The sequence below is a fragment of the Haliaeetus albicilla genome, chromosome 11, assembly GCF_947461875.1.
Source record: "Haliaeetus albicilla chromosome 11, bHalAlb1.1, whole genome shotgun sequence".
Taxonomy (NCBI): Eukaryota; Metazoa; Chordata; class Aves; order Accipitriformes; family Accipitridae; genus Haliaeetus; species Haliaeetus albicilla.
The window spans coordinates 25,451,545-25,474,170 of NC_091493.1; the positions used below are offsets into that span (position 1 = coordinate 25,451,545).

Sequence of the window (22,626 nt, forward strand, 5' to 3'; positions counted from 1 at the left end):
GATTTTGGGCTGGGCTGATTAACACTTTCCCAAGCGTTCCCAGCATTTCCCAATTATAGGCAGACTGACGTGCCCACGTTGTTGGGATGTGAAGATAACACAGTGGTGTGGATGTAGGGTCCTGCATGCCTGTGGGCTGCAGGGCCAGGAGGTGGGTCCTGGCACCAATTACCAGTGTAGATGTTGTCTCAGAGTCCTCCTGGACAAATTGCTTTGCTCTTCCCATTTGGTGACTTCTCCCTGTGCTTTCTCCATCCGTGCAGAGGAAGAACCTGTAGCAACTTTCTTCACCGGCCAAGCCCTCTGCTCCCTCCTAGGAGAACTGGCATGTCTCTAGTTTGGGGAGGCCAGAGGTGGAGAAGGAATGGTGACAGTGAGGGACGCAGACACCTGGAGGTGACATTGGACAGCTACAGGAACCAGGGAGGTGTGGGAGCCTGCTGGCAGCAGGAATTGGGACTGTGCTGCTCCAAGACCGTGCAGCAGAGGGGAAATTCCCTGTAGGACTGTAAACAGAAACTCCAGTGCAGAGGGCTGGGCAGGGGGAGGTGTGGAAGGGACTCTGCTGGGAGCAAAGCTGGGTCTAGCATTCATTAACATCTGCATGAATGATCTGGCAGAAACAATAAACAGCACACTGATGCAGTCCCTGGCGAGGCGGGGAGGGAGCCAGGGCCAGATTCTCAGCTCTGCTGCAGCAGCACAAAGAGACCATAAAGCTGGTTGAACCAGCTGCGACGCCAGCATCCCTCCCACTGACGAAAGTGGGGAAGCAGCCCCTGCTCCCACCCCATGGCTGCTGCCGATGTCGCGTGAGCGCATCGCTTGCCGGAGCCCCCACGTTCGGTATGGCGCGGTGAAAGTGGTGCAGGGGGAGTTACAAGATGTTGTAGTAGCCTTGATCAGCAGGAAATCTATTAGCGCCAGGAGGAGCGGGCTGAGTAAGAAAAACAACAGGGATGAGAGCCAAGAAGCTCTCAGAGAAAGGGAAGTCCTACTGCTGCGTTTGCCCTTCGTGCGCCGCAGCCGAGTCCCAGGGAAGAGGGGTCGGAAGAGCCGAGTCGCACGGCCAGGGTGGTCTGGCGGCTCTGCGTTGCTGGAGCTGCGCTTTGATTGACGGCAACCTCGGGAGCGAGGCTGTAGCGTACAATCTGATGGAGAGGGTGGTAGAAACACCATCTTGAATGAAAAGGAAGGTAGGTAAGAGCTAGGGTTGGAACAGCCCTGGTGACGGGATGGTGGGGGCTCTCCAGCCCCCCACACTGGTCTGAAAGAGCTGTAATGAGCATGCCTGCTCTCCAAGCTATATGCTGTTTCTCTGCTGCCATCCCCACCTGCCAGGGTGACCCTGGTCCGCAGGCACTCAAAGTCATTTCTCTCTCCCATGGAGAAACCTTGTGTCCTGCACTCCAAACCCTGGTGTCTGCAGCTCATGGCGAGCAGCACGTGCCTGCATGGCCTTACAGCCCATGGGGTCCTGTGAGAAAAGGGCTGTTTGTCTTTCCACATAAAGACCCCATTATTACCAGACAGGGCGTAAAGAAGAGGAACAAGTCTGATTACACAACGACAAAGAGCTAAATGCTCATTTGCAGTATTTGGAAGTGGAGTTGCAAAAGGACAAACAAATAAACCCCAACGCCTAAGCTGCTTGACAGTGTGAGCTTTATTCCCAGCAGCTCCCTGAGGTCTCTTCAGTACTCTTAGTTAGCGCTACTGAGAGCTCTGCCTTCTGCAGGAGCATTGCAGAACTGGTCAATGGGATGTGGCTCAGAGTGTGCCTGGGGCTGTCACAGCCAGGACATGCCTCTCGGGATCCTGAATGAGCCCCACACAGTCAGCAAGCAGGAGCAAGGAGAAGGAATTTAGGAAGGTGCTCTCAATGGCAAGCCTGCTGTCTGCCTTGCTGGACCACCGTGAGTGGTCTATGTAGCGCTCACAATTGGATGAAGGTTCCAGAGTGAGTAAAGCGTGTGCAGTTAATAGTCCTGATGATGCAAAATCTGCAAAGTTTTTCTCTTATTTTAAAAACCATGAAGAACAGCAGATGATGCAAAATCTGCAAAGTTTTTCTCTTATTTTAAAAAACATGAAGAACAGCAGAAGTCAACCAGGTAGGAAGAGATATGCCAAGTGGGAGATTATGACTCAACTGTTAAGTAAGGCTAGAGGGGAGAGATGAGACACCCCACAGCAGAACACAGGATGGGTGGATTAGTCTGCCAGGCAAACAGTGCCCTGTGACACAAAGTGAGGAAGTGGGTTTTGGTGGGGAAAATCATGGAAATGAGCTGAAGTGGGAGATGAGAGCTCAGAGATGCCCAGGGAAAGCTTCTAGACTTACCTGAGGTCCTGAAACACTCAGGGAAAAGTCTCATTGTGAAGTATTACCTAAAATTACATTTTCCTGTTGCACGCTCTGCGTTCCAAACATTGTAGTCTATTGTTTAACTGTTATCTCAGGCAACCAAGCCAAACTTATTCTTTATGTTTAAACCTTGTCCTGCAGTAATGGCAGTATCAACATGAATTGGGCATTGCTCTCTGCCGTGCACCAGGCTCTGTCTGTCTCAATGATGGGAGATGGACACCTCCAGGGCTGTTCTGACCCAATCCTAGGGCCTGTCCTCCAGGACAGGGTGGGACTGAACCCCTCCTGGGGTGCCACTTTTCTCTGGGGTCTCCTAGACAGGCTAGATGATGAGCACAGATCAGGCGCCTGAAGGTTTGCAGCACGCAGGGGTGTGCGCACGCTGTCCCGCTGCAAAGGCTGCCCTTAGGCAGGTGACAGTGAGCTGTGCTGGGTGGAACCTATGCGCTTTCTGATGATGTAGGTAGGCTATGGTGAGGGGAGGAGACCCCTGCCTGAAATGCAGCAGCAGGGGCTTTGCACACCCTTCACTGCCGAGTTATTGCTCCTGAGCTCTTGCACCACCCTGCATGGTGCAATGGCTCAGAGCAGCCACAGAGCCCATCAGTGTGTCTCTGGGCTGGCAAGTAAGGACGGGCTCTGCAGTGATGGAGCATTGCTCTGATGGCTGGGGCCTGCTGTGCGGGAGGCTAGAAATGGTGTCTTGTGAATGCACAGGTGCAAGAGGGAATTTCTCCAGACACAACCAACAGTTGAGTTTGATGAGGTGTTAATTAGACTATTCATGCAGCCTGAGCTGTTGGAGAGCAGACCACGTTAGCTACCTACTGCGTCTGCCGGGTACAGGAATCCCAGAACTGCTCAGAATTTGCTTAGGGAAAAAAATTGTGGGATTCTAAGGAATTAACATAGATTTTAACAGCAGATCAGGAATCAGACACGAAGGTTAATGCATGGCTGAATCACACATTCAGTGCTGGAAGAGAAGAAACATGAGGGATAGCTATTAGGAAGAAGAGATGCTAACACATGTTAAAGCCCAGAACATTTGGTACAAAACTTAGGCCGGCATGTCTGGGCAGATTTGGCTAGGGGCTCTCCTAACCTGTTGTTCCTCAGCTGGTGTAGTCTAGTTTTTGCCACTGGACACTCACAAGCGTTGGGAAGTTACCTCCACCGTGTTGGGAGCTGCAGTGCCATGAGGATAAGCACCGGCAGGCACTTGTGTCCGCACTAGGCTGGCTGTTGTTGATGCTCTGGTTGTTTTGGGTCCTGAGCCTGCTGAAGTCACCAGAGAAGTGAAAATCTTTCTTGTCTGGAGCTACAGCCTTTCCCTACCTCCTCATCCCCCAGCTCTCAGAGCCACCAGACCTGCTGCATCCTTGGCTTTCTGTCTGCCTTCTTTCCAGCCTCCTTGGCCCCTCTTTGCTACGGCTGTCACCATTGCACATCCACCCTCTGGTCAAGAGCCACAGCACCTCTGGCCAGGTGGCAGCAGCAGGCAAGAAAGCTCCCACATGTCAGTCCTCACCTTGCAAGGCACAAGAGTTTCTCATCCTTCATGATTTTACTGCCTCTTACTCCTGGTTTGTAGTTCCTGTGGAGCGTTAACCACCCGTCTGGGTCACTTTGGTTCCTTTTGGTGACGATGTCATTCCACAGTGCTCTGAAAGGAGCCCATAAATGCGAGGAAGCACATCTGTCACTGGTGATGAAATCCTTCCTCCCTGCCAACTATGGACATGGCAGGGTCGGGAGCGGGCATGGAGATGATGTCTTGATTATCTGTGGGCAGCCCAGGTAAGGGTCAGGTTAAAAACTGTCCCAATGCTCAGCCCTCCTCCCTGCATCCACAAATCAACCCCAAGCCCAGGTTCCGGTGTTGGTGCTTATGTGGTAGAGAGAGGTGTTAGCTTATAACTCGTGAAATGGCACAGGCTGTACACTTACGGTCCAACACAACCAGAGGCCAAAGCAAAATCAAGGTGCTAAAAATGGGAGAGTCTTTGGTAGTATTTTTATGATGACTGCTCATGCCTTGTGTCCGTGCTGTCACGAGAGCAAAGAGGGCTGTGACTGTCAGAGCAGGTCAGCACACATCAGTCAGTCCAGGCATTGCTTTTTATCTGTGACTTGTTCTGGAGTAGCAGCCAAAGACACTGTATGGACAGAGCTTGTTTGTTTAAATTCAAGTAGGGAAGAAAAACAAGGAGAGCCTGGAGTAGATGGTATCTGGCAGAGGGAAAGACTCTGGGTGGGTTTCAGGAATATATGTAGGTCTTTGTCCTGTCCTTGACAAGGACTCCTGCCCTGTTCGACACAGGGGACTTGCAAGCACTGCATTTTTTAGAAGCTCTGTTTTGGCTGTTTGACTTTCTTTAAAAAGTACATCCTTGCTGTATTGGTCTAAGGCTCTTTGGTGATGCTGCAGAGGCAAGTGTGTCTCAGTCAGCAGAGCCAGAAGCTGCACCCTTATGCAAGCTACCACAAGGCTGGTGCCACAGACTGTACCAGGACACTGAATAGGTCCAGAGCAAGAATTTTGTGAAAAAAATCAAGCCACAAGACAAGCAACATTAAACTAATGATACAAAGGGAGGAGGAGGTCACTGCAGCATGAACTCAAGCTCTGGTAGCATTGAACTTATGAGTGAATCCGTTCATAAATACATTGAAATGAGGTGTGAAGGATGTAATGAGGCATGTTGCAGTTGGTTGTATAGCAGGGTCAAGGATCTGAGATATAAGCAAAGGCTTTAACTATTGCTCTTTCAGGAGGAAAGGGTTAAGACAGTTGTTGTTGCTGAAACTTGATCTGGATGGCTGGAATGCCAAAATCACAGTCACCTGTACAGGAAGAACAAAATGGGTAAGAAAAGACATGGGTGAGGTTATGCCACTGCATAAGTATACAGTGTACCTTCATTCTGATTGCTATCTACAATCTTAGTCATTTTATCTCAGAGAAGATGTAATAGAACCAGGAGGGTTACAGAGAGAGGAGCTGAGGATGTGTGGAGGTATATGTCTTCACGTGAGAAGAGATTAAATAGGCTGTGCCTTTTCAGCTCAGAAGACAGACAGCTCAGAGGGAGCGTTATTGAGGCCCATAAGCCTGTGAATGGGGTGTTTTTTCCACAGTGCAGAAAGTAGTTTGGAAGGAAGCTTTGGAAAGAAGGAGGAAGATTTTTCACATGGTATGCAATGGCATTGTAGAAGTCATTGTCACAGGGTATTGTGGAGGCCAGAGGTGTGTGTTCAGAAAGAGACTGGACAAATCAATGTTGGGAAAAAGCATCAGTGGTAATGCAACGTCATGGTCCACATGCAACCTCCGGAGTCCCTGGAGTGCAGATTACCAAGGCTGGGTGGGGTAGCCTGGGACATAAAGACCTCTTTGCTAGAAGGCTTGTGCAGTTCTACAGTGGATCAGGTTGGTTGAAGAAAAGTGATGCTGAGCAGATAGAGAATACAATATAGCAGCAGAATTATATGTAGTCCCCACGAGACTCTGCTCCCCAGAGTGAAATCCATGTCTGAAATCTGGCACTGCAGGTCAAAGTCTTTGCAGCTGGTGGCATGAGTTGGGTCTAGTACCTGTCTCTGCTGCTGCAGGTATTTGATTGTGCTACTGGAACCTGAAGAAGTTAGTAAGTGAAGCCTGTGCCTGAGTCCCCCTCACCAACCAATTCAGACACAAGGTAAAGCTATTTCTACCCATCACTGTTGGCTCAAAGGGCAGATATTTGCCACCCAGCTCTAGGGATCCACCACGGTACCACAGGCAGGCCAGTGTTGTTCCTACATTTGGGGCTTGGGGGGGGTCAGTTTGTGAAGTCCAGCACCCAGGAGTCAGACGATGATGCTAAACCACCTGGGAGCCTGTGCAGTGGTAACTTGTCTCCTTGTGCAGCTGCATTCTTTGTTACAGGGTCACTTTTAAAAATTATTTAAAGGATGACAATCTGCAGTTACCTGCATGGGAAAGAGATTTCCAAATGCAGATGGCTCTTTAATGTATCAGGAATAAGCCTAGGATGTTCCAGTGGCTGGAAGCTGGAGCAAGACACATTCAGATGAGAAATAAATACTTGGAGGCTAATTAACCATGGGAGCAATTTGCTTAAGGTTGCACTAGGTGCTCCATGACTGGCAAGTATTGAATCAGGACAGGAGATCTACTTCAGAGACGTGCCCACACTCAAGTGGAAGTTGCTGTCCTGGGAGATGTGGCTATGGGAGATGCTCTGGGAGAGGTCAGATTTGAGCCATGGTTTCACAATATAGAGTTTTGGTGTCAATACCATCTTGTGGTGTTGCAGCCCCCCTGCCCCACTCTCCCACAGCTCATTCCTGACCTGTGAGGTGCTGTCCCACCTTGTGCCAGTATTACCATTTCTGGGACAGAGCTGTGAACTGTTTGGGTGACTGAGCAATGTTAAATTACATTTTTCTCAGTGCTTATTTAAAAACAAGCTTGAGCCTCAGTTCTAGCTCAATGCAGGGCCTCACAAGTAGTAATGCTGGCACGGGATGCTGGCACACAGGCAGCTGCAAGGGTAAGGGGATGGACATATCCGAGCTCAGTGTCTTTGTCTCATCCTCACATCACATATCACAAACTCCCTGCCTGAGGCTCCTGTTCCTCCATGCACCTCTGACATGTTCTGCTTTCTCCCCTAGAGATGCTGCCCCAGCAGATTTTGAGGACTTTTACATTTGCCCAGGTTTCTGATATGTGGAGGTCCAGCCAGAGATACTGCACAGGCATGTCCTGGGGCTGCCACCCATCTGAATTACGGGGCATCGCTACAGTAGTCGCCCACATTGCCTGCACAGCGTGAACTGAGCTTGTCCCACTGCTCCTGGGGGCGATTTACTACACATGCGCTGCGCAGTCAATTGGTGCTCACAGAGAAAGCCCAATGTGTAGGAAAATGGCAGATTTACTGCGCCGGTCCAGCCCATCTGTGCAGCACATGTGCAGGGATCCGAGCCCTCCCGGAAGCGTCTGGTTTGCTCTGCCTGCGCCACGCTGCACACATGGACATCACGCAGTCCAGGAAATCCCAGATAAAAATGTGCCAGCGCTGGTCATTTGGACTGTATGGATCTTCACTGGCCTCAAAATCCGTGGTCTGAGCAGCACAGGTGCTACAGGAATAAAAGGATTAGTAACATCTGTATTCCTAAACCAAAGATATTCAGATACCTGTGCATCACTGCATCTCCACCTGCCCTGGGCTTTCATCTCTTGCTCATGCACTACCTCTTGTTGGCTGTTGAGCTGCTCTAGGCTCCCTTTGGAGGGTAGAAACCCTTGCCCAGGTCATCTGGGTTGCTCCAGGCACAACTCCATCATTAAGGCAGGACTTGAAGTTTTACCGGGAACTTTTGAACTTCATCCTGCAAAAATCTGAATAAAAGGAAAATAAATAAAAAAAGAAAGAAAAACAGCCATGGAAAGCAAAATTTGAGCTAGATATGCATCTTCTATGGTAAAATTTGAAAATGACCAAAACGAACCCATTTATTTCACTCTTATGGAGACAGAAGAGGAACACTAAGCAAGCCAGGGCCTTTTCTGTCCTGCTTTTGGTCTGCACTGCACTGCCTGAGTGTGCCTGTGTCCTAGAACAAAATTTTCTCAGGAGTTTTTTAACAACAGGCCAATGGGCTTCCTAGAGTTGTGGGAGATGGGACAGATGGATGTCCTGCTTCTGCTGCTCCAGAGATGCTGGAGGTTATACCAAGGGTTTGCTTTGCTTTTCAGTCCCTGCTTGAAGACCTCTGTAGTGGGTGTGTTTGCAGCAGGGCTGTAGGCACTGTGGAATTGGCAAGGAAAACTGGAGAGCTTCATCCTCTGAGCTTTGTCTGCTCATGGGTTTGGACTGTGAGTGGAGAGTGCCAAGCTAAGCCTGAAGAGGTGATTTAGTAACGTTCAGGATGGCTTATTTTGTGGCCTGAACATAAAGCATTTGAGATTAAAAAGCAAGTAGGGCTAATCTTCAAACCCAGTTGCAATATATTGATCTTCAAACTCCATATAGATTGTGTTCATAATTTCAGTTTAGAGTTCATTAGTACACTCTTATACACTTCATGCATTACATCTTAGGCAGCAGTCCCTGTACTGAGCATTTAAAACCTGGGAGTCGGGTTTCTTGATCCTTTGGGCATATTTCTGCACATTTAGTTTTGTAGAACAGCAGCCTCTCTGTAGCAACATTTGCAAAATCCCCTTTTTGCCAGATGACTGGTGTGAGTTGTGGGCAGCTCGCACCTCTCCCTCTGACTGCACTGGGGCTGGTCCAGCTGGTCTCCTCTCCCTGCTCAGCCGGGGAGGGACTGTCCCCAAACCATTGCCCTGGCACTGGTCTCCCGGGCCTGACCCTCAAGAGAGATGTAAAAGCATTTCTGAAAGGCGAGCCTGGGAACTGAAGCTCACAGCACTGCTAGGCAGCAGAATCAGGGGTGCATCAGTGCTACGGAGTTTTACAGCATGTTACTGTTTTTCCATTTCTAATTGTATCTCTTCCCTCTCTGTCTGCAGGGATTTATTACTGCTGCCTTTGCCAGTGTCCTCTTATGCTTCACAGGGTCCAGCTGCCCTTTTGTCCCAGTCTATAATTGACCATCGTCATTAATTTAAAGTCAGAATGATTGTTTCCGAGCTATATTTAGCCTGAAGCTTGCTGCTCTTGTTTCAGACCTGATTAGAGGCTCGTGTGCTGGAAAGCTTGCTGCTCATCCCTGCCATGACAACTAGTCTGATAAAAGGTCTCCTCTCTCCTCACAAACCTTCCCTTTCCTTCCCCACCCTCAGTCATGGGGCTGTCTTGGGGGAGTCAGGGTCGCAGGACTTGGTGCCACTCATCCCTGTGTCCCGGTGGAGTCAGGAGAGCTGTGTGACTCCTGTTGTGTTCCCGGGATCCCTGTGCATCAGGAGCAGCCCGAGACAATATAGCATTGGTTTCTTTCTCATCACATTCACTTGCTCAAGCCAATGTCACCTGTCATGTACAGACATTATCACTTCCCAAATGCACCAGCTACACAGTGCACGTTACGCTACTGAACAGAAAAGCGTGCCTGTCTGGTTTGTGTGTGCCTTTATGTGTTTTCATATCTGTGGCCCTAAGCATAAGACTATAGTAACTGCTTGGGCTTCCTTATGGGAGCCGCAGTTTCCCAAGGTGCAGTTTGGATTGCTGGATCAGGGAGCCAGGGAGGGAACCTCTTGGATGGCAGCAAGCCTGTGCTAGAGGCTGCTGCTGTGGTGGTTGCATATGGTCCCCAAGATGAGGAATTGCTTTGGTTTTGGCATCAGCAGTGTAAGCAGATACACCTGTGTAGCCTCAAGTCTGACTCAAAGAGGAGCTGTCTGGAAGAACTGTATTTTCTTTAAGATAGTTGGGTCACAAGCCATCAGGAGACTAATACATATATTTAACTCACTGTAACCTTGTGCATGGAAGTGCTGTCGTTAGTCATAGGAATCAGACAAACCAAAAGTGCACCCAGGTCAGAATCCCATCAGTTTGCTAACAGCCAATGCCAAAGAAAGAGCATCAAAAAAAGGGAAGCAAATAGCAGTATTTGTCCAGCCTTTCCTCCCATACTCCAATGTTCAGGGGCTTCCTGAGCTGGAGGTGGCATCTTTGCATCTAATAGCTTTGCTGGTTTTTATGTCCATTTTCTTCCATTTTTGCAGTCCTTGCTTGAATCCAGGCAAGGAGTGCCTCAGCTTAAATACATGTGGGGTGAAGAAGTGTGTCCTTCTAAGATGGGCATTTAAAATTTTTTCTTTAATTGCTATTGAGAGTTGTTGCAGTCATAGAACTAAGTACACACCCCATGATCTTGTTCCTGAAATGCTGTTGTGCTCTGAAAGCTCTCCCTACCTGTCCCAAAATGATGCTCAGAGCTCTGCTGCCAGTTGGGTTTCACTCCGTTATTCTCAGCTGTGCTTGCTACAAGCATTTGTATTATGTATAATTTATTCCTTCCATTTGAGGATGCAAAGGTTTCATTAGAAAGGGTCTGTGAGTGTCGTGACCGCCTTTGGTATCCCGTGAGGTAGGATGGGCATCGGTTGTTTTAGGATTTCCCCTGTGACAACATTGGGATTATATGGTTTCTTCCTCTGTTTCCTATAGGTTCATGAAAGTGGCTGGCAGCACGGTGGATGCTGTTACCTGGCAACAGTAGGTATTCACCATTCCTTCTACTTTCCAACACTAATTGCAGTGATCAGACGACGCTGGGAGCAGAGCTGATGTGCTTTCTGGGTGTGAAAGGGGGCAGACTTGTGACAGCCACCTCCTCTGTCCTCCTGCTGTGTTTAAATAGGTGAAGGAGCCTCTGCCCCTCCTTCTGGAGCCTCTCGAACAAATACAGGAGGGGATGGATTAACCTTTACCACTGCAGCTGAGGCAGAGGCTAAAAATACCACTGCCTGCATGCCTGGCCTGCCTGATTGCTGGAAACAAAGCCCTGTGCTGGACCGCTGAGTCCCTGGAGGCAGCTGGGAGGACAGGTAGCTCCAGTGGTGGCCAGGGTGGGGATGACAGGGAAGAAAAAGCCACGTGTGACAGATGTATGGGACTATCTGAAAGCCCTTTTCCTTTCACCCCAGTCACTGTCTCTCCACAATCTCTGGCCTGAAGCTAAACTGGTTTGGCCCAGAGGAGGGAGAGGCAGCTTAGTCCAATGGTAAATGCATAATGTCCCGGTCCCCACTCTATTTTGTAAGGGTCTCAGATGTCCATAGACATGCTGCTGCCCTACACTGCAGTTGGAGCTCTAGGAGCACATGTCAATGGAAAGGGGGTGAACATCCAAGATCCAAGCCCAGCTGGGGCTGCCACAGAGATGCTAATACCTGATTTTCTTTGTGGTTCCTGCAAGTGCTGCAGTTCAGAAGAACAAAGCAAGCTCTGAGCTGTAGCACTGAGTGTGACAAGCACCAAGTGGAGTGAAAGGTTTTCTTTTCTGGGGGAAAATCCATAAACACCTTTTTCCTCCTCCTATTTCCAACTGCCCCAGTTTGCACACTGTGACCAGAGGTAGGGTCCAGAGCAGGCTGTGGCTCTCTGTAGTGGGAGTGCAAATACCAGTGGAAAGGAGAGGCAGTCTGCAAGCACAGCGGCAACCACCAAAATTGATAGAAAAAGGGGTTGTGGGGCAGGCAGGACTCTCTCCTGCCACAGAAAGGACACATTTCAGAGACAGGCATACACTGGAGCAAAAAACATGGTGATACTCCCCTGTTCCCAGAAAAAGTGGATTAGTTCTGACCCTGGGTTAAACTTCCCATGTGGGGCACTGGCCTTGAGCACGGGAGCCAGGGGCTCAGGTCCAAGGTGGGCTTGTGTGTGCTGCTCACGGGGCTTGTTCCCCAAGTTGGTCCTTCACAGCGACCCTTCATGGGGTGCTCAGGTTGCTTTGCTGAAGTGTAGCAGTGTGGTTTGTAAAGCCCATATTGAGACCTGCTCTTAAAAAGAGTTCACTGGGTTTTAAGACATGAGGTTTTCTTGCAAGTGTACCCACACTCTCTCACACAGTCTCTGTGTTGGTGTGTTAACCTTGAAGTCTCCTGCAGAAGCAACTGTTGGCATCTTGGGGTGGTTTATAGCACCAGGCATGACCAGCATCCAGCAAAGTCCCGTTCCTCAGGGAGCTTAGCTTGCCTCGCTGTGCCACAGTATTACTTGCTTGGGTGTTTCGGTCCTGGGGCTTCCCTGCCAGGCAGCAGCAGCTTGCTGCGATGGGGGCAGTGGGGTAGCAGAGCATTTGGAGTGGGATTTGTGTTACAGGCTCATGCTGTGCAATGATGATCTATGTCTCAGCTGGGAGTTCGCTTTTTATGATTACACGATGTGCTGATCACATTTACTTAGTCCAGGAATTTGCTTTCTGCAATGGGGCTTGATGACTGGGCCAAGCCCTTGGATGAGTTGAAGGAACAAACTTCCAGGCTTCAGATGTAGAGTTTCATCCTGGTGTGCAGGGAATCTGCCCACACGGCTGCTTTGAAACCTTTTCCTATAGGATCAGTGCAAAGTGCTTGGCAGCTCTGGTGCTGAGCAGCCGTGCTGAAGCAGCAACCTGCGGCAGGAGGGCTGGTGGAGCTCCCCGCCAGGGTCAGCGGAGCTGAGATGCTGCTTGCTGACCCATTTCCACTGCAGTGTAGGAGCTGCTTCTCCCCCAGCCCGGGTTTGCAGCTCTGGAGATTGCACCCACATGCATTTGCGAGGACTGGCAATGGCCACAGCTCTGAGCTGGGCTTCTGTACTGTTTATGAATAAATGTCAAAACAGTGTCTCATCCCTCTGCTCCAAACAGCAAAACAAAACAAAACAAGTTCCTTTGTATCCAAGACGAAAATTGCTAGCAGGAAACTAAACTGCTGTCTAACTTCAAGTATGAATATTTCTGTTCCAAACCCTAACGTTCTCCCGGGATATTGGTTATAAATTTGTCAAATCTGTTATTCTTTTGAAAAGACTGTGCTTGATCCAGAAAGGGAATTGAGAAGGGAATACATTGCAGGGATCCCTTTTCTCTGTGTGAAAGCAGAATATATCTGAAATATATCTGACAGAAAAGTGACACTGGTTGGAAATAAAGCAGCTCGCCAGCCTTTCTGAGTATGGTTTCACTTACATATGTAACTCAGCATGAGTGCCTCCCTCTTCAGAAGTAATGTGTTGCTGGAGAGGGATGTGTGAATGGCTTCAAAACACTCAGGGAATTTCCACTAAAGGAGGGTGTGGCAGGTGGGACTGACAGTGGCTCTGAGAGTTTTGGCTTTTCCCTGGTAATTTAGTTTGTTATGTTTGGTTGTGAGTAAATGCTCAGTTTACTGCAGACCCCCTCAGCCTTTGGATGAGGGCTTCCACTGCTCAGGAGCCTCCCCACAGCCATCTCTTTGCTCCATGCTGGCATCCTCACACATGGTGAAGATTCATCGCCCACTTAAACCTGCAGCTGTGCCCAGTTCCATCCCTGGGCGTGCTCTCTGTCTGTACAGCTGGTTTTCCATCCAAAGTCTTGTGTACAGCTCCAAGTTTGGCATATTTAATGGGCAAATCCTTATACAATGCTGCCTCTGAAGCACAAACCCCTATTACTTACAGGGAAAGTAAATGTTTGCATCTTTAAAGCCACTGGACATCTATCCCTGTGGCTCCTTGGAGAATGCCATGTTATCTTTCAAGATGGAAAGTCACTTGCCCTATGTAGCAAATCAGAGATGCCAGGCACACGGGCATGTGTGAGGTGCTGCTTAAAATGCTTTTGCTGGGCTTGGTTTGGGTGACATCTCTTCCAGCTTAGACATGTTGAGTGTGCAGGTGGAGATGCTCATGAGGCAGTAGCAGGGGGCAGATTTCCCAAAGGTGCCGGGGGAAAGTTGCCCAGTGTGCACGCACACACCAAAGTATATACCAAGGGTATGTATTTGGGCTCGCATGAGCCTGCTGCGAGTGTTCAGAGCACAGTGTCTTCGGAGGTCATGCCTGGAGGAAGGGGTTGCATGAAGGAATCACTGGCCCATCTCCACTGGTAAATAAACCTGGTGAGGGCACGGCTTTGCCCACTGGCTTGCCGTCCTCTGCACTGTCTGAGGGAGGGCACAGTCCCTGGCAGCATCGTGGCCCTGGCCACCAGCATGGTCCCAGGCGATGCCAGGGCATGGCTGGGGAGATGGCATAGGCAAGAGATGGCTCCCGCCGGCGGAACTGACAGAGGCACCTTGTCTGGGGGCAGAGAAAGGCGTGGTGTGAGTTGTGCCTTTAGGGCCAGAGAGCAGCCCCCAGTCATTCTTCTTTATCAATTATTAGTTGACAGGAGGTGGGCAGCACCTCTCCCCTGTGCCCACTGGTCATTACCTGGGGGGAGCAGGTCGCATCCCGCCTCTCCTCTCCGGGGGGAGCAGTGGGGCTGCCCTGTGTCCTGTGCTGCAGACGGGCTCTGCCCACTCCTCGGGAAGATGCTCAGGGATCAGGGACGCCTCCATCTGCAGAGGTGTCTCAGTTTCACAGCTGTAGTGGCGGTGGGGTGTCACACTGATGGTGGGGATCTGCCCCGCTCGACAGTCCTGGTAGGCGGGTGCCCTAATTCCTAGCAGACTCTCCCCATAGCAGCAGGCAACAAAGTAGATCCGGAAATTCCTGAGCTTTGGGAAGTCGACTTTAATGTAATTAACTGCAACAGAAGAAGAGGTCAGATAATAGGGGCAAAGGTTTCTCTTTAAAATGAAAGAGGAGGTAAATGAAACCAGCTGCCCAGGAGCCAGTGCACTGCCTTCATTAAACATGGGATGATGCTCATGGTCCCACACAGCGAATTGTGGATCTTTCCAGAAAACCGTTTTAAAGGCAGCACAAGACCTGGAGGTGACAGGATAGAGACATGTAGCCAGCCCCAGGTTCACATAAATGTCCTGGTGCCTGGCACTGTCCTTCTCTGGGAGGCACTGGGGAGCTCTGTGCATCCTGGCCTTGCAGCCTGCCCAAGAACAAGGGCATTTCTGACTGGCAGCTGTGCTCAGCCCTGCCTCAATACTGTTCCCAGCTCATGTCTTTGTGTCTCAAGTCTGATGCTACAGTTCCAGCCAGGGATGGGGGCCAGGAATTGGGGTGGTGCATTTCCTAGCACTGGCACAAATCCCTGCCCAGCCCTTGGCCAAGTCCTCCCCCTGTGCCGTGCTCTGGTTTGGCCACCTCCAGAGTCATACAGTCACATCTCCCTTTGCAAAGTGCACTGATCCTATCCTGGGTTTCTAGGGCATATTCAAATGGGGTTTTTAGAAATGGGGTAATGCAAACAGAAGGGAGAGAACTGGCCTTAGCTTTGTGTAGTATAATAGGGCACCCAAACTGGCTGTACGTGGCCTCTCCTCTTGAGATGCATGACTCATCTAGGATTTAGTTGCTAGAGCCCTCTTTTCCTTGGCTGGCTCCTCTCATGTTCCTGCAGATTGTCTGTCTACAGAGATAGTGGCATCAAACTGGGGAACACGAATCAGCTCTGCATGTAATTGCCCTCATCTATTCTCTCCTGTATTATGAGAAATGGCATGATCTGTGCCCACGGCGGGCAGGCTGATATCTCCTAGGCTTTGAGGCCAACTCTGGTGCTGCATCATACCCAGAGCCCACTGGAAGATCTGCCAGCCTGTGCTGGAGACAAATAGCTTGTCCATGACCTACATGTCCTCTGCCTCTGCAGAGCTGTAGCTGCCAGAGACCCCTGCCCATGCTGGGAAGGGTCTGCCCGTTTGTCTCCTTTGGCAGGAGACCTCGCCGGCACCAGGAGAGGAGGACGTGGATGCTGCGGCCCCCGGGGCTGGCTCGGTCCGGCTGCCTGTGCACCGTGCTGCTGCCTAGGGAGGTACTTGTCAGTGCTGGAGCTCTCTGCAGCTGCTGCTGGCTTTTTTGGAGGTTGGAGAGTTGCGACTGTTCAGGTTTTTTGGTTTTTTTTTTAAAGTCAAGTGCACTGAGTCATTGTAAATATCAGCAAAGCTGCAGCCTTTGCTCCTGGGAATAATCCACGCCTAACGAGCGCTTCTCCTGCTTTAAAGGCCTGTCAGTTGTTTGCATTTTGCAGATTTCTATACTGCCTCTACTGACAGTTAAAGTTCTCAGAAAGAAGTGCCCTCATCTCAATGACAAAGCCTATAGCTGGAAACAGCTCACCCATTCCTGAGTAGCCTGGCACCAGCGAAGACCTCAGTGCCTCTCTCTTCCTCACAAGCCTTATGCAACTGGTGCCATTTTCCCTCTTTCGCAGTCTGGGAAGGTTGAAAGTACCTGTTGGAGTCCAATAACTTTCCAGGCAGATTTGCAAGAGATCCTTGCCTACCTTACAGAAGCTTGTAATTGTCTTCATGCTCTGCTTAAACACCCAAAGCTGAGGGGCTCCCCTCCTCGCTCCCCCAGGAGACATGCTACCAACAAGATTTCCTGATACTGAAGCAGGTGGTTTTTTCCCTTCATTCCTCTACCAGTCCCCATTTCTCTGGGTTGTTAATGCAGGTGTCAAAAAAATGTGACTGTGGCATTGTCCCGGGGCATTTCTCTTCCCTGCAGGGTCTCGGCTGTGCTCAGCACAGCAGCACCTTCCCAGGCTGCCCCCTCCGCGCTGTCCCTGGGAGGGCACAGCCTCCTCTGGGGCTGCTCCTGGAGAGATGTTCCTCTCCCTTGGCAGCGGAGCTGTAAGTCAGAGCACACCTTGTGCTTGAAGGAGATGATGAGGAGGTGCAAGCCTGCCTTTGCTCTCCAAAGGGTTTATTCTGGGCTCTGGGACCATATTGGCTTGCACAGACAAGCTGAACCCTGCAGAAAGCCTGCTGTGTTGGAGGGGCCATACGCAGGCTGAGTTCTCTCTAACTCCATCTTTTCCCAGTCAGTGCAACCTTCTTTTTATGGCCTTTCAGCCAGTTTTCGGTCCAGGTGATGGGGTTTTTAGTCCACAGCAGTCTGAAAAAATCATTTCTGTTTAGTTCTTAAGTGCTGTGCTAAAATCCAAACATCTGCCATCCCCAGAGTCCATTGCTTTGTAATTCTGTCTTAAAAAGTAATCTCTGTAAACCCCACCACTGCCTGCTGCTTACAGATCTGCTCTCCTCCCAGCAGCCAGTGGTTCGATAGTGTATAACTGATCAGAACGATTTTGAACACTTCCTAAGTCCCCCCCGGAGATAATCTCTGCCCTTAGCACCTTCCATTTGCCACGGACATACAGAAATGCCTCTTGCCTCCTTCCCTGGGTTACACAACATTGGAGTGAAATTGGGGTGTGACTGGCATGATCTTGTGCTTTGCTGGGGACACAGCTGGGACTGCATGGCTGGGGGAGGGTTGACGGAGGAGGTTCTTGTTTAATACATTTGCAAGTTGAGCCTGTAATGCATTTCTGTTCTGGGACAGTTAGTGCTGGTGTTGTTCCCCCTTCACCACAGCCCTGCACAGCTCCAAGCCCTGCACAGCTCCAAGTGCATTTACTCTGTTACCTGGGTAGTGACTTGGAGCAGTGAGACACAAAAATCCTCTCTGAGCACTCGTGCATGTTGCACGTGTGCCGGGTGCTCTAGCTGAGGATGAGTTAGTCCACGTCATCCTTTGGGGATGCTCCTGCATTCCAGCACCCAAGTGAAGCAGCCACTATGGCTGCTACAGCTGCTCACTGGTGCGGATGAGATGCATGTTACGGAGAAAGCCCTGGAAAGGTGACTCCGCCTTTCTTCAGACCCCAGGTCTTCAGCCCGTTATGCATCCCAGCACCCATGGCTGCACTGAAGTCTGTGGAGAGGGAGAAGGGTCTGTGTAACTCTGGTGAATGCCGAGTGGACGTGGCTCCAGTGAGGGATGGGATGCAATGGCTGAGCCCTGCCAGCCTCCACCAGAGATGCTGTAATTCTCTTGCAAAACCTATTTATCAGCTAAATGGCTGTCCCAGGGGTAGGCCAGTGCATGCTGCAGCAGACGTCCTGGTGTCCATGCAAGGCTGGGAGGAGCCTCTGGGAGATGTGCAAGGGCTGCCACTGCTCCTTGCATGGGGGCAGAGGTGCCAGCCCCAGACACTTCCTCAGGAGGAGCCAGTTGGGATTACCTCCAGCCACAGGGTATTTGCACTCCAGGACAGACTACTTCACCTTATGTCCTGGAGCCAGGAGATGGTATTGTGGCATTTCAGAGCCTTCCTCTCACACTCAGAGACAGATGATTCACATCATGATTGGCAGCACTATAGCTGTGTTTTATATAAGCAAGCACATGGAGAGCAGGAATCAGCCCTCTGTATGGGAAACGCTCCCTGGCATTCCCAGGGCAGAATGGATTTCTGTGAGAGCAGGATTTCCCCTGCAGGTAATGGCCACGGCATTTCTTGTGTGGGAGGTACAGCTGTGGATTTTGCTGGAAGAGCGAGCAAGGAAGGTGCAGGGGTGCTGGGAGCAGGGCTCACTCTGGTGCCATAGGTCCTCAGCCCGTGTACCCCACAGTCGCTAATCCTTGCTCAGAAACACCATCAGGGCTTAGCCTGAAGCGTTGTTATTGCAGCAGGACATCCATGAGCAATTGTGATTCTCAGACCAGAAGAGGCTCTGTACAGTTGCCCCTGCAGACCAGCTATTGAATGGAGAGTGTCCCATAAAGCAGGCAGAGTGATGCAGTTATTCCCATGGCTGTGAGTACAGGCAGCATCCCCCATCCCCTCCTGAGGGTTTACTGCAGCAATTTCCAGTGTGTCTCAGAGGGTATTTGCTGCTCAGGACCCTTCTCCTCCCTGGTGTCTGTGTAGTGTCCTCCTGGGGCTAAGGAGCCCTTTGTTTCAGCCTTCAGATTTGCATCTTCTGTTTTGCCATCCCATAAAAGCAGTCTTTCCCATAGCAATGATGCTGGGCCCCGGACTGACTGGCTTATCTGCATTTTGAAAACAGTGTGTCTGTAAGATGGGGGACGGGTACAGATGGGTGAGCCAGGTGAGCAGAAGATCTCCCTGGTCGTGGACCCCAGGCGCTGCTATCACAGGCATCGTGTTGGAGGGTCTCTTTCCGTGGAGTCTCCGTGAGAACAGTGCAGAAGGTGCTGCAAAGCCTTTGTGGGTGGCATTTTGCTCCCAGCCTTTGGCGTTCTGCTCCCAGTGTTTCACCAGCAGTAAAGAAAGTGCAAAACTTCCCATGGTTTGTGCAGTGCAGCATGCTCTGCGTTCAGGGGGCGTCCACCTCACACCCTGTTTTGGAGACTGAAAGCACCTGCCAGACACAGGCACGGCCAGAGGGCCAGGGCAGAGCAGGGTGCAAGCAGGGACCCCCCCAGGAGCAGAGGAGGCTTCTTGGCATGGGGCAGCAGCAGGACGGGAGGACATGGTTTGGGGCAGAGCTGCTCCCAGCTGTCTGATCCTTGTCTTCTTATTTTCCTTCCAGTTACTACATTGATGGCCGAGTGGCCAAAGTGACGGACTTCCTGAAAACGCGCCTGTTAGACACGCTCTCTGACCAGATCAGGAAAATCCAGAAAGTGCGTGAGTGCAAAGGGTCTGCAAGGGACGAGGGGGCACTGTGGCCATGGTGCCCGACCTTGGCACAGCTGGTGGCTGGGGCTCTGGCCTCAGCACCGACGTGCTGCCAGGGAGCTGGTGTGGGGCAGGGATGGCAGGTGTCTGCTGGGGGTGGCTGTGCTCCCAGCCTAAATGCAGCCAGCCTTCACGGAGGGGATGGGAGGAAAGACCAGGCAGCATGATGCCTGGCTCCGGGATGGGATGTGCAGCGCATCGGGAGGGAAGCGGCCGCAGGCTGCAGTGTGGCGTGGGCTGCACCAGTGTTCTGGGATGCAGGCTGGATGCACGGGGCAGGGGCAGACACTGCTGTGCAAAGCCTTTCTAAAGCAGCCGACTGGCTTGAGTCTCCCATCTGTCCATTCCTGAAGGGAGCAGCATGTAAGATGGGTATTCTCTGAAATTGGCTACCAAGAACAAGGAGAGAAGGGAGCAGCCAGGCAGTACCACGCTGTCCCAAACACAGCCAGTGCCGTGCCTGCTCAGGAAGGGACTCCTACTGCAACATCTTACCCCGCTTGCTCACAGCGCCTAAAAACGTTGCTTGCAAAGTTGTGACAGTTGCATTTCTGGGGTGATTTTCACTAGTGAAGAATCATGATCATTATGAACAACGGGGTTTTTTCCCTGATGATCATGTTTTGACTGTGTTATACAACCCAGCTGTTGCTGGCATGCTCTGTCAGAGCCCATTGGCTCTGCCTAGCTACTGCAGCCTGCAGCAAGCACTTCTCTCCCCAGTGGTTGGGGTGACCTGGCTTGCAACTCTAGCAGCTGGGTAGGGGACAGGGGCTTCGCAATGTCCCCCTGCTTTGGCTGATACAGGGGCCAGGGCTGTGACCGGCCCACTCAGCTGTCAGTTCCAGAAGAAATAAGGAACACCTAGTAAGTGGGGAAGGCTTAAGGGACTAGAGTAGATGTCTGTCCATCCATCTTGTCTAGGTTTTCACACCATACCAGTCACCACAATGTCTTACTGTTGTAATTCCTGCAGGGAGAAACCATAGGATGAGTAAACAACTCAAAAGAGGCCCCGAGAAAGGGGATGTGAGGGTCGGCAGAGCAAAACTGGAGGAGAGGAGCCGCTCACTGAGTCCTCTGGCACAAGCTGGGAATCATCCGCGCACGCGGATGATCCTCCTGCTGCAGGCAGTCATGGCGGGGCAGCCAGCGGGATCAGCGCAGGGACAATCTTGTCTCTATTGTACTGGGGGTACAATACCCCACCAAAAGTGGTGGCACGTGTCCCACTTCTGCTGTGGGTCGAGAATCCACTGGGAAGGGAGCAGAACCCCATCCATCCCCAGACTAGAGGCAGCAAGGAGCTGCCCTCGGTGCGGGTTGGGGGAACCCTCGCACCCACAGGGCAGGATTTGGTCTGCGCAGGGCAGGGCTGGGGAAGGGCTCTCCCGGGAATGCCAGTGTGGCTGAGCAAAAGCACAGCGCTGGGTGCTAATAGCCTCCAGCTTGGCTTTGAGTCTGTGCATCCTGCCGGGGCTGATTAGAGCAGCTGGGCTTGTCCACTTCCCTGTTTTATTGCTTCCTCTCCGACAGGGGAAGGTGGCGGGCTTAGATAATTACAGGCAGGATGCCAACACCTCTGGGGCTTCAGTCAGGGATGTCGACTCTCACAGGCTGTGAGTGGGAGGCAGCCCAGAGCTGGCGTATTTAACATCTTTGAGGGATCCCAGTCCATCCAGCACATTCCAGCTCTCCTCACTAATGGGGCAGGATCCGTCAGGCTGCGCGGAGCATTCCTTGGGCCACTGGGTTTGCAGACATCTGGTCACGGGAGCCTGTCACCCTGCCTGGAGAAGTGGGATTGCGGGAGAGAGGATGGGGCGTTGCGCGGTGCTGGAGGTTGCTCATGCTGGGAGAGGGCAGCTCCAGCCATCCAAGCCCTCCTATCCCGCCTGGCATCTCACGAGTGTCTGCGCTGCTGGCTAGAGCCTTGTAAGGGGTGGGCCAGTGTGCTCGGACCTGCATGTCCCGCCTGTGCCAGGGACCCCTCAGGCTGCAAAGCAGCCCCTGCTCAGCCATGGGGCTGGCTCTACCTATGCCCAGGGGCATCCACTGCTTTCTTCTCAGCTGCCCACCGTTCCTCCATGTGGCTCCAGTACATGTCCCTTTGCTCCCACACCACAGAGCCATTGGGGCTCAGGTGCTCCCTGTGGCTAGCAGCCACCTTGCTTGGGGACATGGAGAGCTGAGGTGATGTAGCAGGGCAGCCTGCGGGATGGAGTGCATGGGGAGACCACAGGGAAAGAGCGGGGTCCGGGTTTGGGAGCATGAGAGCATGTTTGGGAGGGCATGTTTGGAGCGGCTCTGGAAGACGGGTAGTGGACGTGTGGCAGTGGCAGGAGAGAGTGAGGAACAGTCTCCCACCACCCAGCCATGGTGAAGACACCTAGTGACCATGCCAGGGCCAGGCAGGCACTGACTGCCCAGCAGTACTATTACCGAAGGTCTCTGTAAGCCTTCCGAGGGCATAGCACAGGAGATGTCTGCCTTGGCTTTAAATCACAGGTTCATGAGAGTCATTTTGATTGCTTTTGTCTCCTGCACAGGTAGTGAACACATACACTCCAGGGAAGAAGATCTGGCTGGAAGGCGTTGGCACAACCTCGTCCGGAGGCATGAACAACCTCTCCGATTCCTATGCGGCCGGGTTCCTGTGAGTTACGCCGGCTTGCCGGTGCCAGGGCACTGCCACCCCCACGGGCTCTGTGGGTGCAGCTTGGGTGCTGCAAAGCCGCTGCAGCCAGGAGAGGGCCAGCTCTGTGCCCAGAGACCCCACCTGTACCCCCTTCGGTACTCCCCAGCAGCCTGGGCACCATTATTTTCTCTGTAGCATCCCTATCACCCCTCCTCAGCTCTGCTTTCCTGTAGGTGACCCAGCCTCTGGCATACACAGGGTAGCAGAGTAAGGAGGGGACTGCATGGGATCCCACACTGGTACCCACAGTGTGCCCACAGGGCATGGGTTTGGAAGGGAGGTGTGATCTGAGCATGCCAGCTCTGGGACCCCAGGGCTGGCATCCTGACAGGCTGCATCGCTCAGCAGCTCGGGATTGCCCAGGCCTCCTCCCGCTCTGCGTTTTTGGTTCAGGCGGCATCCACACGTCCTTGCATGCATTCACTCCCAGGGCACCTGCCCAGGGAAGCACTCGGCAGGGCTCTGCTCTGGAAAC

The 22,626-nt window shown here is 51.7% G+C and overlaps 1 protein-coding gene across 4 annotated transcripts in view; it reads left to right on the forward strand.

Moving 5' to 3' along the window:
• HPSE2 (heparanase 2 (inactive)) overlaps window positions 1–22,626 on the forward strand; it is a 113,560-nt gene that overhangs the window by 74,921 nt on the left and 16,013 nt on the right. For 3 of the 4 annotated variants that reach the window (XM_069796738.1, XM_069796736.1, XM_069796739.1), the window contains 3 exons: window positions 10,531–10,578; window positions 19,305–19,398; window positions 22,003–22,109. In XM_069796738.1, the coding sequence (XP_069652839.1) occupies window positions 10,531–10,578; window positions 19,305–19,398; window positions 22,003–22,109 (249 nt within the window). The remainder of the gene's footprint in view (window positions 1–10,530; window positions 10,579–19,304; window positions 19,399–22,002; window positions 22,110–22,626) is intronic. The other variant, XM_069796737.1, reaches the window with a different exon arrangement.